At 41.0% G+C, this 17,664-nt stretch overlaps 1 protein-coding gene across 2 annotated transcripts; it reads right to left on the bottom strand.

Moving 5' to 3' along the window:
- Positions 1–420: 420 nt before the first annotated feature.
- On the bottom strand, positions 421–15,824 carry LOC308074584 (putative carboxypeptidase X1). Of its 2 annotated transcripts, XM_080414081.1 has the most exons (13): positions 15,421–15,824; positions 14,251–14,360; positions 13,320–13,459; positions 12,640–12,724; positions 12,111–12,261; positions 11,837–11,925; positions 11,378–11,501; positions 8,895–9,091; positions 8,192–8,371; positions 6,572–6,866; positions 5,379–5,518; positions 1,669–1,771; positions 421–1,474 (listed from the first exon to the last, which is right to left on the bottom strand). In XM_080414081.1, exons 1-13 carry the CDS (start codon positions 15,779–15,781, stop codon positions 1,143–1,145), a joined length of 2,307 nt encoding a protein of 768 aa, XP_080270207.1. In that variant the 5' UTR covers positions 15,782–15,824; the 3' UTR covers positions 421–1,142. The 2 variants fall into 2 exon arrangements, with proteins under 2 accessions (XP_080270207.1, XP_080270208.1); XM_080414082.1 differs by lacking the exons at positions 14,251–14,360; positions 15,421–15,824 and having other exon boundaries at positions 13,315–13,424.
- Between the last annotated feature and the right edge of the window lie 1,840 nt (positions 15,825–17,664).

Genomic DNA, 17,664 nt, shown 5'->3' on the forward strand with positions numbered 1-17,664 from the left:
GTTTCAGTGAGCTCAACACATTCCCCACTGTATAACAAGAAAACAACCAACAGTCTGTACTGTAGGCTTCAACACTATTCATTTTGCAGTCATTTTAAGAAACTTTTGATTGGAGTATCAATGCAGATTTTAACGATTTCCTGTGTGGAAGTGTGATTAAGAGTGTGGGGAGGAGGGTGCTTCAAAATGTACCACAGCATAGAGGCTTATGGAACGTAGCTGAGCATAGATGTATCTAGTTGTGCATTCAGACATTGCAAGAATGTCTGAGAATGCCTGGCCTGGCTGAAAGGAAATAAATCATATAATTAACTACTTTCATTTGTTAACTAAACTGATTCTTCCAAAAGGCATAAGTTAATTCAAACACAAGGGCTTGAGAATAAAGATGAGACAATAACGGTATACTGTATTTGTCTGAGAAATGTATATGGTCCTGGTGGACTAATAGTCATTGTAAAATATAAGTACAGTGTTAGAAAAACATTTCACTTATCAGACCAGCTGATACACATACTCAATCACTCGATCCTCATACCGTATAATCCCCAAAGCCTTTGCAAGAGGATAACATGGATACTGCAGCGGGTAAACTGTTCATTTCCGAGACATCGTGCTTCATTCAGAATCCACTCTGTACAAGAGTTTTGAATTAACACTGAGGATTGTGTTGCATACAGGCCTGTAAAAAGCACCAGTATTGTGTTTTTAATTGTGTGCTATCAATAATGTAAGAATAGGCAACAACATGATGCCTCAAGATGTATTTCAAGTAAGGACCTTATGACGGTCACTTGATTTAAAACAGATGTTATCATTTTGGAATGAAACATGCATATGTATGTCACAGAGTGAAATACATACACACAGACACAACAAGCAGACAGCCTCTTTAGAATGGTTTCGCATTGCTTCACGACTCAACTAAAGAAAGCCACTAAGGTTGCTGTTTACTTTCCTAAGTAGACTGAGCACAACTCCAGTGGTTTTAATAGGGTTATGCTTACTGCGATTAACACCTCGATTTAGTGTAAGGCATTTGCAGGACCACTTTGGTGTGTTGCCTCAATAGGGATATGAATGTTCATTTATTTCTGTGCATGTAAATGCTTAATGTGCACACTCCTTCGCCCAGACACTCATCATGCCCTCTTAGCTCTTGCAGAGCGTGCTTTCCTCTGCTGCTGCTGTTGCTGGCTCTGGCGCTTGCGATTGATAGCCTTGGTGCTGACACGCAGCTTACGGAGCCTCAGGGCACGAAGACGCAACTGAAGGTCCTGAGGAACCTTCCCTCCTTTCGCCCTGATGTCCTTCAGCCTCCGCCTGGGCGTGAGGGTCAGGTTGAAGTCACAGATGGTGGGACGTGGATCCATGCCCACGCGGCAGCGCCGCATGGAGGGGAAGTAGCCCTCAGCCCACACCACCATCTTGTACTCTCCCGGGTTCAGCAGGCGCCAGTAGTCCCCGTCACCAGCTACAGAGATGGCAGGCAGGGAATACAAAAGATTGAGCTACAAGATTTAAAAACAAAACATGAGGAAGAACCTCCTTCAATGGGAACAAATCTGCAAAAATGCCCAACATCCCATTCATTAATCATTATGGATTATTTTTGGCAGATGTATCTTTTATAATGCATCGCAATTTCAATAGAACAAAGATGTCTACCTGATCTGATGTCATGGTCGTGGCCTTCAACCTTGATTATAGCATCTTCTATTCCTTCTTTGGTAATCTTGTCTCTCACCACACCCTTTATTCCTCTGTGAACCTAAGTGGAGAGTACATATTTGAACACCAAACACTTAAAGGTTTCATGACATTCAGTTTTACAACACATTAAAAGTATGTATCATGGTCCTTCAAACGTGTATTAAAAGTTTTAACTGAAGAAATCCACTCCAGTGATCCATGGCAGGATTTTTTCTCTCTGATTTCTGAAGCCTTTTCAACTGCAATGAAAAAATAAATATTTGCCTGCGGGTGTCGCTGTTGAGGGATTTTGACTGTCAGTCATCTCTGCTCCACCCCCCCCAAAGGAATGGATAGGGGAGGGGAGGGGTGGAGAGGAGAGGGGGTGGGATTAATGGAATGTGAAAGTCCAGGGACCAATCACAGATGACTTTTCAGACTAATTATTCAGAAAACCCCAGACCACAGAAAATCCACTGAATGTTCAAAGTTCAGTTTTTTGGGGTCTAATTGAGGTCATAAACCCCCCCAAAAAACATACAAAATAAAAAAAGTGAAAATGAATGTCATGGAACCTTTAAAGGACCACGTCACCCATTTTCAGCCGAACTTCATATCAAATCAAACTTTATTTATATAGCACATTTACAACAGCCAAAGCCGACCAAAGTGCTGAACATGGTTAAAACAAGGTAATTCAGACACACAGAAGCATCTACAAAAATATATACACAGGGCAAAAACAAAAGAAAAACAAAGGAGAAACAAAACAATGCAGAGTTAGGACAGAACGGGATAGCTAAATACGACTAAAAGCAAGAGAGAATAAGTGAGTTTTTAGTAAGGTTTTAAAAGCCCCAATCGACTGGGCAGATCTAATGTTGAGGGGCAGCAGATTCCAGAGCCTGGGGCCAGCAGCCGCAAAAGCACGGTCACCCCTACTCCTCAAATTAGTCGTAGGAGCGACCAGCAGTAGCTTGTCCGCAGACCTCAAGGCCCTGGTTGGGATATAAGGCTCAATTATGTCAGAGAGATAGGAGGGTGACAGGCCGTGAATGGTTTTAAAAACAAATAAAAGAACCTTAAAATCAATTCTAAAATGAACGGGGAGCCAATGAAGGGTGGCGAGGACTGGGGTTATATGGTCACGTTTTTTAGTGCCGGTGAGGAGGCGGGCGGCTGCATTCTGGACCAGCTGTAGACGCCTAAGTGAAGCTTGATCAATGCCAGTATACAGAGAGTTACAGTAATCTAATCTAGAGGAGATAAAAGCATGTATGACCATCTCCAGCTGTTTTTGTGGGAGGTAGGTTTTGACTTTAGCTATAAGTCTAAGCTGAAAGAAGCTTGTCTTGACAACAGAGCTGATATGTTTGTCAAGTTTAAAATTATTATCAAAAATAAAACCAAGGTTTTTGGCAGAGGAATGGATGTTTGAATTTAAGATACCCAGGGAGTTGGAGGGTGGGACAGGATGGTGGCCAAAAATTAAAATTTCAGTTTTATTTTCATTGAGGGTGAGAAAATTGGCGTCCATCCAGGCCTTGACTTCGTGGAAACAGGTGAGAAATGGCTGGAATGGATCATTGGAGTTGATTTTTAGCGGAAAATAAATTTGTACATCATCTGCATAGCAGTGAAAGGGCATATTGTGCTTTGCAAAAATTGAACCAAGGGGTAATATGTAAAGAAGAAATAAAATCGGACCTAGTATGGAGCCTTGAGGCACTCCACATGAGAGGGGAGTTGCAGGTGACGCAAATTCCCCTATGTGCACAGAGAATGTTCTATCTGAGAGGTAGGACTGGAACCAAGAGAGTACAGTGCCGGAGATGCCAACAAGGTGTTCAAGGCGTGATATTAAAATATTGTGGTCAACCGTGTCAAAGGCCGCCGAAAGGTCGAGGAGCACCAGTGCAGCAGGGGAACCGTTATCAGCTGTTAAAATTAAATCATTAAAAACTCTAAGAAGGGCTGTCTCTGTGCTGTGGCCAGGTTTGAAGCCAGACTGGAACTTTTCGTGGAGACCATGTGATAATAAAAATGACTGAAGTTGTGAATACACGACTTTCTCCAGGACTTTAGATAAAAATGGAAGCTGGGAAATGGGCCTAAAATTGGAGAGGATGGAAGCATCGAGATTTTTCTTTTTAAGTAGTGGGTGTACAACAGCATGTTTAAAAGCAGGGGGAACAGAACCAGATAGGAGGCAAGAGTTAATTAGTAGGAGGACACTAGGACCAACCACACCAAAAACCTCTTTGAGAAGGCGGGGGGGAATGCAGTCGGAGGGACAATTTGATGGGCGTAGCAGCATAACCATGTCAGTAAGGGCAGAGAGTGAAATAGGCTCAAACTGAGAGAGAGTTGCAGGACATGGAGAAGGGGTGGGATCTAAGGCCGTGAGTTGATGTGCTGCCCTGAGGTCAGAGATTTTGGAAATAAAAAAATTCTGAAACTCAATACAGAGGGCGAGAGAAGGAACAATGGGAGGGGCTTCGCGGGGGTTAGTGAGGGAGTTGAAAATATTAAAGAGAACCTGAGGTTTATGGCTGTTATTGGTGACAAGATTGGAGATGTAGAATGATTTAGCAGCTTTCACTGCACTCTGGTAGTTGAAGAGGGAGACCCGTAAAATGTCCAATGAAACATGGAGCCTGTCTTTGCGCCATTTCCGCTCTGCACGCCTACTGAGGCGTCTGAGGGCGCGGGTTGAGTCATTTAACCAAGGCTCGTGTGGTGCTTTAGAACGTTTATTGTGGCGAAAGGGAGCAACAGAGTCCAAAATGTCAGTACAGGTGGAGTTGAGAAGGGCAAGAAGAGCTTCAGCACTGAGAGCACAGGGAGAGACCAGGGTGTCATAGAATATATTTGGTCCTCATTAATGCTCGTTATAAGATGACACCAATTCTGTCTACTCACTCTGTGTCTCTGAGGAGAACTGTGGACAGTTCAGAAACCTGCCTACCAATGACATCATTGGTAGGCAGGTTTGGTCATTTATAATCTCTCAAGACAGATTCTGCTAACAGCAGAATCTGTCAGCACCACTGCCCTAAACACAGAAGCACCCGGGAGGAAGTGGACTAAGAAAGGGGAGGAGACAAACCGAGTTCCTGTTTCTACACAAAAAAGGAGGTGGTGCCCCCAGAGGCAAAAAGAAAGGAGGAAAAAATATCCCCCCCCCCCTTTTTTTTACCGCATTGGGTTCCAAGATTGGGTTATTTCAAACAATATTTCAAACTTTTGTTGTTGTTGGTAACTTGGTATTATTATTAATGCAAGAACAATGGCTTCTATTTCAGCATGCTAACTTTCCTTTCCTTCTAACTTTCTAATAGCTTGAAATCCCCAGCTTGTTATCCACTGGTAGGCAGGTTTCTGAAACAGACTCAGACTGAGTAGATTTAAATTGTCAAATAATATAAGAAAGAGGCAATAGTCGAAAATAGACGATTTACAAGTTGTAGATCTGCTATTTTCACAATATTTATCAGTGGAACCAAGTCAAACTAAATGTAAGGCCTCAACTCCTACATTCCAAGTGCTTGACAGAGTGGGGGGTCCCCAGTTCAAATATGATTATTTTGGGGGGGGGTCCCCAGTTCAAATATGATTATTTTGGGGGGTTGCGGCCTGAAAAGGTTGAGAACCACTGGGACAGTGTACCGACACAACTGACTGACCTGTTCCATATAAACCAGTAGAGACTCTTTGTTGTTCTCCCACTCGATGGGAAGCTCACTGACATGAGGGAACTTGTCACAGGACAGCTCCACTGTCACCTCAAAGCAGTTGGTGTGGAGGTAGCTGAAGTCATTCATACCTGCGGGACATATATACACTCAAGCATCTGATTCATAACAGAAACACAGGGTCCAGGATTAGTGCGTCAAGCTTTGAAGAGGGTGAACGGTCCAGTTGTAAATATTGGTTTCGCTAGCACTCTTGTTTATATTAACCAGGAGACGAGTGTGGAGGAGAGTTCATTTAAGTTCATGAGCTCAGTAAAACAGTCTCTGATCTCAGTATATACATCTATATGTATATATACATATGTAAGCTTGTTTTGCAGCTGCAGCCTAGCTGTGTACAGGGAACTTTTTACAGCCAAGTTGATGACAGACAAAAACGTTTAAACAGATGTCTGGAATTAGTTCGTATCACACTCGTCTAAGACAAACAAACAAGTATTCTCCAGGGATCCCTATTTGAATAAACATGATGAAGTACAGTACACGTTCCTTACCGAGTGAAGATTCTTAAGAACCAGCACAGTACATACAGTAATGCCCTCAAGTGACCCCCAATGGAATGAGTTGTTTCATTCCAAAATGAGATATCCATCATTTGAAAAAATACAAACATGACACACATTCGGACAAGGGTAAATTAAGCAACATTAAATCTCACTGTTGACTTTGATGGAAATCTTTCTTTATGGGATGTAAACCCTTATGGGTTCATTTGTACAAGTCAAGAGTTAACCCAGGCCGATTCTACAAATGCCTTCTAAATCAGTAGTTCATAAACTTTTTCGTGCCAAGGACCCACAAAATGATATGTATTTGGCCGCGGACCCCCCAACTGAAAATGTTTTGTGCCAGGGACCCCCAGAAGAGAAGATTTGTGTTTTTCAAACACTTTCAAGAGATTAAAAAAAAATGTTCAGGACGTCACTTTGTGCCGCGCTGCGAGCTTGTACATCTGCTATTTTTTGAAACTCACTGTTCTAAACCAATGTTCTAAATCCTAAGAGTTTTCTGAAAAACTGATGTTGGTATATATATAGCTGAAATCCAAAATGAAACAGATGCTTTCCCAGGTTTTAATGGGTTAAATGAACCCTGAGGATTTGACTGTGTGCTGAGGTACTCACTCCCAGGGACAGTGTGCCAGGCTCCCCCGTTGATAATGTTGTGGTGCTGCTGGAAGTCTTCGTAGTGACAGTGGCGACGGTCAGGATTGGCCATCACCAAGTTGGTGGAGGCGTAGACAGTGGCGAGCCAGCGGAAGAAACCGTCATCGGACGTCGGGGTGTCTTCCTTGGGGATCCAGTCGCGGGTGCAGTCAAAGGGATAGGTGACCACCAACTCACCCCCATGGAGGTTAGCGCTGAGGACAAACGGGATGTTCTGCATCCAGTTGATGACTGCGCGGGTCTCAGGTGCAACCTGAGAAGAGGAAACAGAACAGAAACAGTTAAAGTATCAGCTTGAAGGCAGTTTGTAAGGTTCTGAATGAGATTCCTGTCCTTGAAAAGAAAATCTCTTAGGATTTCACAACAATAGAACTGGACTGCAACAGATGTTTGGTATTAAAGTTTGAACTCTTACTAAAGAATAGTTTCTTGTTTCCCAGCTAAAAATAAAGCAGTTTCTTCAGCTCTGAATTGATTTCCTGTTCGAAACATCTGATATTGCTTGCATGCCACTGAGGGTAAGCACAGTGAGCACACATGATTTTAACATCTCAAGATGTCCTGGATTCCCTGGAGAAAAATAGATTTTTTCCCCTGCATGAGCGGATTCATGAGCTGATTCATTGATTGTCAGTGCCTATTCTTATATAGCATCTATTGTAGAAGTGTAGCCATTTGCTGCCAAGTACTACTATTGTGACAGCAATAAATAGATGATATCCTTCTCTATAACATTGTTTGGCTGTTACTCCTTTTGACACCTTGACATCAACAAAGAGGGGACAGGTTGTTATTTATTGATGCCTAGCAAGCTGAATCCTGTGGTATGTGACTGGGTACTGGACTTCTTATCTGCCAGACCCTAAGTAGGTACTAGGCAGTCACACTTCTACCACCCTCACCCTAAATACGGGAGCCCCCAGGGTTGTACTCCCTATACTGTACACCCACGAGCCACGACTGTGTGGCCAGAAACAGCTCAAACACCATTGTAAAGTTTGCTGATGACACAGTGGTGGGCCCAATCTCAAATGACGTCGGGGAGACCAAGGAGATGATCGTGTACTTCTGGAAGCTTAGGCAGAGGTCTTACACACCCCTTCTGGTCAGCAGGGTACCAGTGCAAAGAAGGCGAGACACCGCCTGTACCGCTTCAGGCAGCTAAGGATATTCAAGGTCTCAGAGAAGGTCCTGAAATCATTCTACTCTACTGCCTTCCAGAGCATCCTGACAGGGGCCATCACTGTGTGATAAGGGAATAGCTCTTCCCAGGAAATGTGAGTGCTGCGGAAGGTGGTGTGGTCGGACTTTGACAGACAGAGTGGGGCCAAATGCTTTGCCCTTTCCCTCTTATAAAGTCGGAACTGAGCGTCCCTATTCTGGTCATAATAGTGCACATTCGGGGATAATAGGCAATCTACCAGCTCACAATGTGTAACGTTGTGAACTTGTAAATTGGCTATTTTCCGCAAGGTGATTTGCTGAAAAGCGAAAATAGAAAGGGGACAATTTATAGGCGTGTGGTTAACCCCGGTCAATGAAGTATATAGGGTTTAAGTGGTTAAATAACTGACTTACCATGGCATCTTCTTGGGTGTAGTACTCTGGGATGGGGATGTAGTGGTTGCTGACTTTAGATTTGTCCACCGCCATCTCCTGAGCGTCCCACAGTATGTTGTTGAGGTCAGGGAAGTTGTGGTTCATATCAATCCCCTCAAAGCTGTACCGCCCATGGGCCCAGCCAGCCAGTTCTGAGCCCTACGGTCAATCGATCACACAAATCACAATCATGTTACATACCAACTTCAATTACTGCATACGAATTTGACTTGATGCCCTTGGTGCAGAGGCACATTGACAGTTTAAATAATTGTACAGTTCATGCATTGTGCAAAGACTAAAATATCAACATGTTACCTTGATGTTAACTTTTTTGTTACTAGTACTACTTCTCTGTACTTCTTTACCCTTACTTGTATATTTGTTTTTATCCCTACTATGATTATAATTTCCCTCAGGATTAATAAAGGTCTGTCTGTCTGTCTGTCTGACTGTCTGTTTTATCTATCTATAATCCAATCTATCAATAATACATTGGCATGCATCGTTGCTGGCTCAGGACTGAATTCCCCCCACTTTGTCTCCCTTCCTCCACATGTTTTGAATGTTTGAAAAAAATAAATAAAGTTTACTCCCCTCTCATTTTGTAAAAACATCTCTACTGTCCAACTCCTACTAAGTCTATCTAATACCATACTCATTCATTATCTCCTTTGTGTACCATCTGATATGCTCCTTCGTAGCCATCAGGGTTCATAGAAGGCAGTAGGTGGATTCGTGTTTCAGTAACCAGGCGCACAATGCGCTGGTTGCCCCCTTTGTATTCCCGGCACATGTACTGCATGAGGTTGAGCAACAGCTCTCGGCCAAGAGCCTCATTCCCATGCATCCCTGCCACGTAGCGAAACTCTGGCTCACCTGCCAAGAGGGGCAATAGAAAGCCAGTTACAGGATGTCTTTGCTAGTGGTTATCAGGTACCATGTTAGAAAGGTGGAAACTAAACAGAAGGTTGCGATTTTATTAACTGTTCCTCTGAGGCAAAACAAAGAAGATCCCTGATTTCTGTACAGGGGTAGTGTTAATTTGATTAGACTATAAAGAGCTGAAGAGAAACAGAAGAATATCTTGATTTGCACTCCTGGGTGAGTCACTAGTCCAACATGCGGGCTCTGTTTGGATTGTACAAATTGTGGTTATTGGTCATGTGTTTTAACAGTAGCATAAAATTCCTTTAGACCACACCATCTTCAACTGAATTTGACCTGAAATGAATTTGCCTTGCTTGAATTGGTGCAGCCATATAAAAATAAACTTGCATTGTAATTCACTACATAATGAGACACACAAGTCACACAAAACAAGAAGCATCTGAAAGCCGGACTCTTTAGCTGTTGGCCGAAGCCCAGGAGAACATTGGGAAAGCATTCAAAGTTTCAGATAAAGTTTTCAAGCCCTTGTGTATTGTGGCAAAAGCGTGAACTACAGCAACTTGCCAATGATTATAAATGGATAGGCCCAGCCTGAAGGCAGACATTCCTGAATATTGTCATATTATGGGCCAAGTAAAACAGAAAAAAGAAAGAAAAGAAAACTGCATTTTCTTTTGCTTGGGACTAATAGAAAAACACAAGAGTTTGATGATTCATCTTTGTTTGGTGTGCAAATGCAATGTAAACTCACATGCAATACACAGGTGCACATTAATGCAACCCAATTAAAGCAGATAGCATTATAATCCTTTGGTTAACAATCAGGTCCAGCCCTGCCTTAAGGTTAGACATTATGGTTAATCTGATTTACCATCAGAGGAAAACTGTCAGCAGACAGATTCTAGAGACAATTCAGAACTCTGTAATTCAATAAGACTGGTGGACTCATAAAATATAGTCCTGTAATAATCAATAACATGCCCATAAACACATAGGTCTTTTATTGATGAAACCTTACTGATGATGCGGAGAAATAGTGAGTCCAAATACTGCCATTGCCCATAAAAATCATCCGGGACCTAATTATCCATGAAACCACTGTGAATGAGACTCAGCTGTTTGCACATGAATAGCCTACATTCTCATTCTCTCAGATAGAAAAGTAAATCTAAAATGTGTTCATGTCTTTGAAGTTACCAAGAAGACTAGCTCTACTTCTATTTACTTCTATTTACACTTTGGCACAAGTCCAGTGACCACACAACTAGTAGCTACCGGACAGAACAGCCAAATTATGTGCATAATGCATTTTTATTTTAACTCAGTTTAACAAAGGAACCTTTCTTGGTTTTGATGGTGAATACATAGTCTTGAACTATTGAATTTTAAACCATAATCTGTTTGTTTATGTGAGAGGCCTTTTGAACAGGACACTGCAGGGTTTCCTATCCGGTCCTGCTCTAGAACTCAGGCTGTATAAACACAAGGAGAAGCTCAAGTGGGCCCCTAAACAGCCACTATCTGGTTAGCATGAAGAGAATGGAGGAACAGTTCATCCCAGAGGCTGTTGAACTTAAGGCTTCACCGCAACTTGACTGGATAACCACTGAAGCCATGTTTTATACTTCTTCGCACAATGGTGTCACGTGGTGAAAATAGCCAATCTACAAGCTCACAACGCATCACATTGCAAAGTGTTGTGAGCTTGTAGATCAGCTATTTTTGAAACATTTTCAAAGTTTTTGAATATGTTTGCCTATAATGCCCAAAATAGGCATACCATGTTGAAAGTGGATAATGTCATTGGCAATTTCTTTGCACACAGAGGGACATTTTACCGGGCAGGAAGTGCTATCAGCTTATAAGGAAATCACTCAAACATTTGTATTATGCAAATTGGGTATGAATACATTTGGAGTGTAGGGAGCTGATAATTGATAATATAGGCTAATCATTTCCTTTGCAATGGATAAGCATTAGTCATTATAAGTATTTATGGTTTTACTTTCTTGTACAAACTTGTTTTATGACATTTATTACAAATAACTTTGTAAACAACCCATGACTTTTGACCTTCTCCTAAACTAATAATAATATTATACTATTAAGTTTCAGCTTCAGTTTTTTTGTGTCACCATTTCTATATTTTACATGGACTGTTTGTACTGTAAGTCATCTTTAGTCGTGTTTATTGCAGTGATCTTCCCTGAGGTTCCTGTACATGGAAAAACTCCTGCAAACAGAAAACAAAATAAACACTTGAATCCATCTTACCAAGTTCATGCTTGCCAGGGTTATCTGAGATCTCCATAACGTAGAGTTTGAGTCCCATGTAGCTCTTCCCTATGCTGTAGATGCGGGTGATGTCAGGACACTCATCATTTACAGACTTCATAAGCTTCAAGTGAAAGGAGACAGAAACCCTGTCAGTGGGAGGGCTCATAGGAAATATGGTAAAGTCTTAGTTTTGTGGATCCCAGACAATGTCTTGAGCTTGCAACTTGAACTTTTTATTAAAATGTACTTCATTCATGAGGAAAATCTTATCTATCCATCCATCCAAATCTACAGCAGATGCAGATTTGTTCCGCAAATCTGCAAACTCTCAGGACTCTGAGTCAAAGCTTTGGCATTATCTTTATAGAGGCTAATGACTTTATGGTCAAAAACCATGTTACTCATCATGCATGTTTGGTCTGTGGTCTCTCTGTGATTGAAGAGGAACTGACTAACCTTTCGCATCTCTTTGTAGTTGTGATGCCTGAAGTCCAGATTGTCTTTTGATCCCAATTCAGTGTCTGAGTAGTACACATCATCTGGATCTATGAGGAAACATCTGTTCAATGGGATATCTTCAACATCTCTACAACAGAGATAATCCAAATTTAGTGTTTTATTAGCCAAGGACTTCAATTACCAACTATACTGTACTTCACCAACACATTATCAAATGAATACCAGAGCCCTGACGTTGTATGTCTGAAACAAAAAAGTTTTAAAACTATACCAGGAACACGACAGCCAAGTATCTCAGCCCTGAGGCAGATGGTGCCATTAAAGTACCAGGTCTGAGGGTTGATGCGGATAAAACGGGCAACAGTGGGAACAGGGAGCAGTGCCAGCACTGGAGTCTCTGGGTCCTGGTTCCCTTTAAATACCTGCACAATGCAATGTTACATGAAACACTATGGCTATTGAACCAATTGAAACCTATAGTTTCCCTAATTTGGGGTGAACATTCTGCAAAAATTGCATATCTACAAGCTCACAACGTGCCGTGTTGTGAGCTTGTAGATCGGCTATTTTCAACGGAGAGATTTGATGTTCAGCAGAGGGAAAAAAGAGGTGGACCAAATATAGAGCCCAGGTTGACTAAGTATATAGTTTAGGTGGTTATGGGAATATTAAATGTGTGATACAATGTGAGAAACTAAGCATGGTTGTAGCAAATAGTACAGTTGGAGGAATAATTCAAAAAGCCAATAAGATAACTAATAGAATATATGTACATATAATAAAAAGGTATTAACACATACCGCCTCCTCTGTCCCATTCATACAGGTTTCCCAGTCCGTAGAGTCATTACTCAGCTGCACTTTGTATGTATGGACCCAGTCCCAGCTGTAACCACACCAATATGGCAGATGAAGTACAAGAAATTAAAACCTCATTAAGCAAAATAAATGCATGTTTTGTGATGGACTCTTTCCACTGACTCGCCTTTGATTGTACAGCTCAGTACAGTACAGTACAGTACTGCTTGTACAGGGTTGTAATAAGTAGTAGTCGAGTTCAATGACCTCAAATCAATAAATATATATTTTTACTATGCTTAAAATTAACAATAACAACCTTAACTAAATAATGAGCTAATTTCCTAAATGTTATATTGTGGAAATATTTATCCTCATAAAATTTGGTCAATGGAAACCATTTGATCAACAAAAGACTTAAAGGTGGTGTAAGTGATATTTTGTTTTGTTCAAAGTGTTAAATAGCTCTATATTCCAATAAATAGCTACAGTATAGACTTGCAATAGAATTTGGAGCTTTAACTTTTTAACCTTTTTCTTACTTTTCTTTTAAGTTACCCATAATAATTGATCATTGGTCATTTTTCTCAATTCATATGAGCAGGTTTCACTTTTTTCAAATAGTGGATAACTCATTTTGGAATGAAACTGATATATACATATTGACCCTGATAGTACCTGACCTCCAGATGGAATTCCTGCCCTGCAGGATGACTCCAGTGAACATGGTCAGGTAGATGGCGTCCAACTCCAGCCACTGGTTCCGATCTTTGTACTCTGCACACCAAGCCCCGTCATACTGGTCCCCATCTTCAATGCCTGACTAGAAATGCAAATGCAAAGTAATGAGGGTTTTTTCTGCCATTAAGTTAATTAAGTTAAGTTTAATGTATATTATTATAATCTAGATTTCAAATGAACGTGTGCCTGGTGGTTCAGCCAGTTAGTGCATTTAGTACAAATCTGATTACCGGTCTTGTATCGCATGTCTCTCTTCTCTCTGCCAATGGCTTCCTATCGCTCTCTACTATCATATCTAAGAAATAAAGCATACGAATGCTGAAAAAAGTCACTGAAAAATAATTTAAGATAAATGAAGATAACCACAGAACTTTGTGGTGATTGACCAACGCATTGGGGCAGTGTTATGTGTTGATATGTACTATAGTCTACAGTACAGTACAGTACAGTACAGTACAGTACAGTACAGTACAGTACAGTACAGTACAGTACAGTACAGTACAGTACAGTACAGTACAGTACAGTACTAAGTTGTAAGTATTTCTCTTCTCCAACCAAGACAATGTATGTAAAGTAATGTGTTCCCAGACATGGCATAGTGGGTAACACCCCTGTCTTTGGAAACACATACTGTATGAACAATTTTGTTTTAGAGACTATTTCTCTCTTGTGCTCTCTCTCTCTCTCTCTCTCTCTCTCTCTCTCTCTCTCTCTCTCTCTCTCTCTCTCTCTCTCTCTCTCTCTCTCTCTCTCTCTCTCTCTCTCTCTCTCGCATGCACGCACACACACAACTTTCCTAGTATCCTGACTCCATCAAGGGGGTAAAAAAAAAGGCAGTAGACCATGATTCTGAGAGAATGAGCTTAGACAAACCTGAATGTTTAGCCTGCCCCTATGAGGGCCCAGCCCTGTCCGTTGGAAGGAAGATGCCTGGAGCTGGCTGTCCTGAACCCGCAGGGACTCCAGGCCAAGTGGAGGACAGTCTGGAGAAGAATGAAAGCATTAGCAGATACCATCTTCTGTGTTCTTCTGTATTTGTATGTCTTTCTGTACTTGTCTTATAGGGATGCAGATTTTACATTCAAGGAAAAACTATTCTGGTCTGGCTGCTGAAGGGTTAAATACCATCATTTGGTTGTTCTGAGTAAGCAGCCTCACAGTCTGATGTAACATGAGGTCCCAGCACTAAATGTAGTATTGGACCATTATGTTCTCACTCCCCACAAAGTCTTAAGTATACTTAATACTACTGGGTGAGTTCCATGGAGGTTTTGAAGAAACCACAACGCCCCCCAACCCCCACCTCTCTCACTCTCTCTCCCTATGTTGGGAGTCAAGGAAAGTGGACCCATGCAAAAGTATGGACAGTGTATGTATGTAATATGAGACACCACTGCTCAGACACGGGTCTGGAGAGTCAAGTCAAAGCATACTGTGGAGAACAAGAGCTACTAGTACAGCTGACAGGTTTTATGGCGTTGAGATCAATAACAGGAGGCTAACTAACAAGATGAAAAACATGTCACTTTTGTTGTCACTTTCAATGAAGAAATTAGTTCAGTTGCATTTATTTGAAATAAAACTATTGTGGTACCTGGAAGGTGACTGATGTAGTTTTAAGGGATTCGGCTTCATTTGACATAATCACTAACTGGTGTAGCATGGCATGTGAAAATCCTCTTTCACACAATCTTGATAAATTGGTTCAATATGCTTTGAATCCAAGAAAATATGTATTCGTTGGCTGAGATACACCTGCACTGCACTGCCATAAATTTCAAATATCAAATATCACAGGCCACGAAATGAATGCTTATATAGGCTACGTTTATAGGCTACGTTTTTAATTCAGTAGGTTTAGGCTATCAGACAATTATGTATGGATCAGTCTACTTTAAGAGATATTACATTAATATACTTTAAAGTAATTGAATCTAATTGCTTTTTTAATTTTCTAGTTTTCCCTCAAATTAAAACAAAAAAACAAAAAAATAGATGTGGGTGGGGTTAAAGGTCACATATTAGAGCTCTGATATTAACTACCCAGTGGTTTTGGTGCAGCCTCTGTCTTGCTTTCAGTAGTTTCGCCTTTCTCCTTATTTTTATGGGTTTCTTCAGCATCCTTTTCAGTGTTTATCTTGACGGTTTGATGATCTCTGACAGTAGTGGTGAGCATCTCTGTCGCTGCTGTAGATGTCGATGTCCATCCGACTGTGCTGGTCTCTTGATGTACAATGGAAGAGTTCACTGTGACAGAAACAGTCCAATCTGAAGTTGCAGCAGCTGTAGGTCTACTTGTGTTAAACGAATAGCGACCAGACGTAGCGTTAGTGATCAGTGCTCCTGTGTCGTCAAAACTCCGCAGAACAAGTATTGTAGTCCAAATGCACAAAAGCTTTTCCATCTTTCTCTTTGTGTTGGTGCAGGCTGCTGCAGAAACTGTTCAACAGATGACAGACAGACAAACCCGAACCGCTGCACCCACCTCCCCAATCCCACCCCACCTCCCTCCCCTAATTCCTACAAAAACCGTAATCCATAAAAAACAAGCGCATGATTGTAGTTTACATGTGGTTTATATAGGCTTGAGGACTGCACGCGCACATCTTTCAGTCACTTCCCACGTCAAAGCCAACATAAGCTGTTATCCACAAAAGGTTTTTATTTGTTAAATATTGTTTGTTGTTAAATTATTATTTATCAACCAGCTTTTTTTTTCAACCAGTCGTAAACCTATACATTTTCCATTCTTTGTCACTCAGTTCATTGAGTTAATTGTTGCATAGGCCTACACCATGGTGAACATTTAGTGAACAGAGAAATGTCTTTATTTGAGAAGGCTACACCATTAAAATGATTAAAGATGTCATTCTTCTCTCATTGAGATTACAGTGGAGAAATTAGTGTGTGGATGTCCAATTCTACATGGAATATAAATGTAATTATGGCAAATTAAATTTAATTAAATTGGCAATTAAAGCAAACTTTAAACCACTGGAGAAATTAAACCTCTGATTGCATCATAACTCATAAATCATAAAGCAACTTAATTGAGACCTAATTACCACAATATGTTTGACTTGGAGCCAATTATTTTTGACCACTTAAACCCCATATGGTTGACCGGAGTCCCTCAGGGCTCTATTCTAGTGTATTTTATGTTTTCTGTTATTGAGGGGAAGGCTTTCGCAGAAAATAGCAGATCGACAAGCTCACAAGGCGTTAAGCTTGTCGATCTTCTAATTCCTGCGAAGCCTTCCCCACAATAAGGATGCTGGGGTTTAAATAAAGGTGTAATAATAGCCTACTTCAAACAGTCTGTTGCTGGAGCCTAACACAACACAGCCCATATAATTCCTCTGTCTGCATCTTGTACTACTGAGACAGGTGCATTGTTTTCATGGCTGATGTACTGTATTCTTTGACCACTGAAGAAAGTAGGCTATAAATGATTTTGTCTGCCAATGTTTGGTTTAACATTCTCTGCTCCTGCCACACCCTGGCCATTCTCCCCTGGACATCAACTGCATCAGCAGCATGCACAATAAAAACCTACGTTTTGGTTCCATTTGTACACTCAGAGTCAAATGAACACTCAGGATTTTGTAGAGTGGTTTCCATTTGATTGTTTTGCTCTATTGTGGCCTCTGGCCCCTCACTGTACTCCTTGGACTTCTTCAACAGAACATCTTTGTAGTCCTGGAAACATTCCCTATGAAACACAAAGGGTGACTGTACTAACTCTTTTGATAGGAGTACAAAATCTGACAGCCAATGTATTATGGTTCTAAAAAGAGCCCCTTATAAAAGAAGTCATAGAAATACATTTCTCTTTGATTTGTAAGATGAAGTGCCTTTGGTATCTCCGTTTTGAAATCCACTCCTTACTAAAAATCTATTTCTAACTCCGATTCCAAGAACACTGTTTCAGCCTTGTAGAAGAGGAATCAAAGAATTCATAATTGTAAGGTTGTTCAGGTATGTCAATCTGCGTGTTTTTTCTCATTCTGTAGTGCAGGATTAAATAGTAGAGTTCTTCTTCAGAGCAACATTCCCTGTCCTGTCTTTGTCTTTTTTTTCTTCTTTTTTATTGAATTTTAAATTTTTCACTGAAATGTCGTTTTTGTCTTTTATAGGTCTAGGGTGTGAATTCAATGTCAATTGACAGAAATGGCTTGTTTGAGAAGCAATTATCTGAGGCTGGGCAGGTAAGCCTGAATTAACCCAAATGGCTACATGGCTCGCCCTCAGCGAGTTTCACAGAAGGAGCACCATGTGAGTGGAATC

The sequence above is a fragment of the Gymnoscopelus braueri genome (genome assembly GCF_963280865.1).
Source record: "Gymnoscopelus braueri genome assembly, chromosome: 19".
NCBI lineage: Eukaryota > Metazoa > Chordata > Actinopteri > Myctophiformes > Myctophidae > Gymnoscopelus > Gymnoscopelus braueri.

Excerpts from the sequence above, each read along its gene's own strand:
- LOC308074584 (XM_080414081.1), bottom strand. The coding sequence starts at position 15,781 with ATGGAAAAGCTTTTGTGCATTTGGACTACAATACTTGTTCTGCGGAGT. Across the intron at positions 11,502-11,836 it reads ACTACAAAGAGATGCGAAAG|CTTATGAAGTCTGTAAATGA; the intron begins GTTAGTCAGTTC and ends TTTCACTTGAAG. Across the intron at positions 9,092-11,377 it reads CCCTGGCAAGCATGAACTTG|GTGAGCCAGAGTTTCGCTAC; the intron begins GTAAGATGGATT and ends CCCTCTTGGCAG.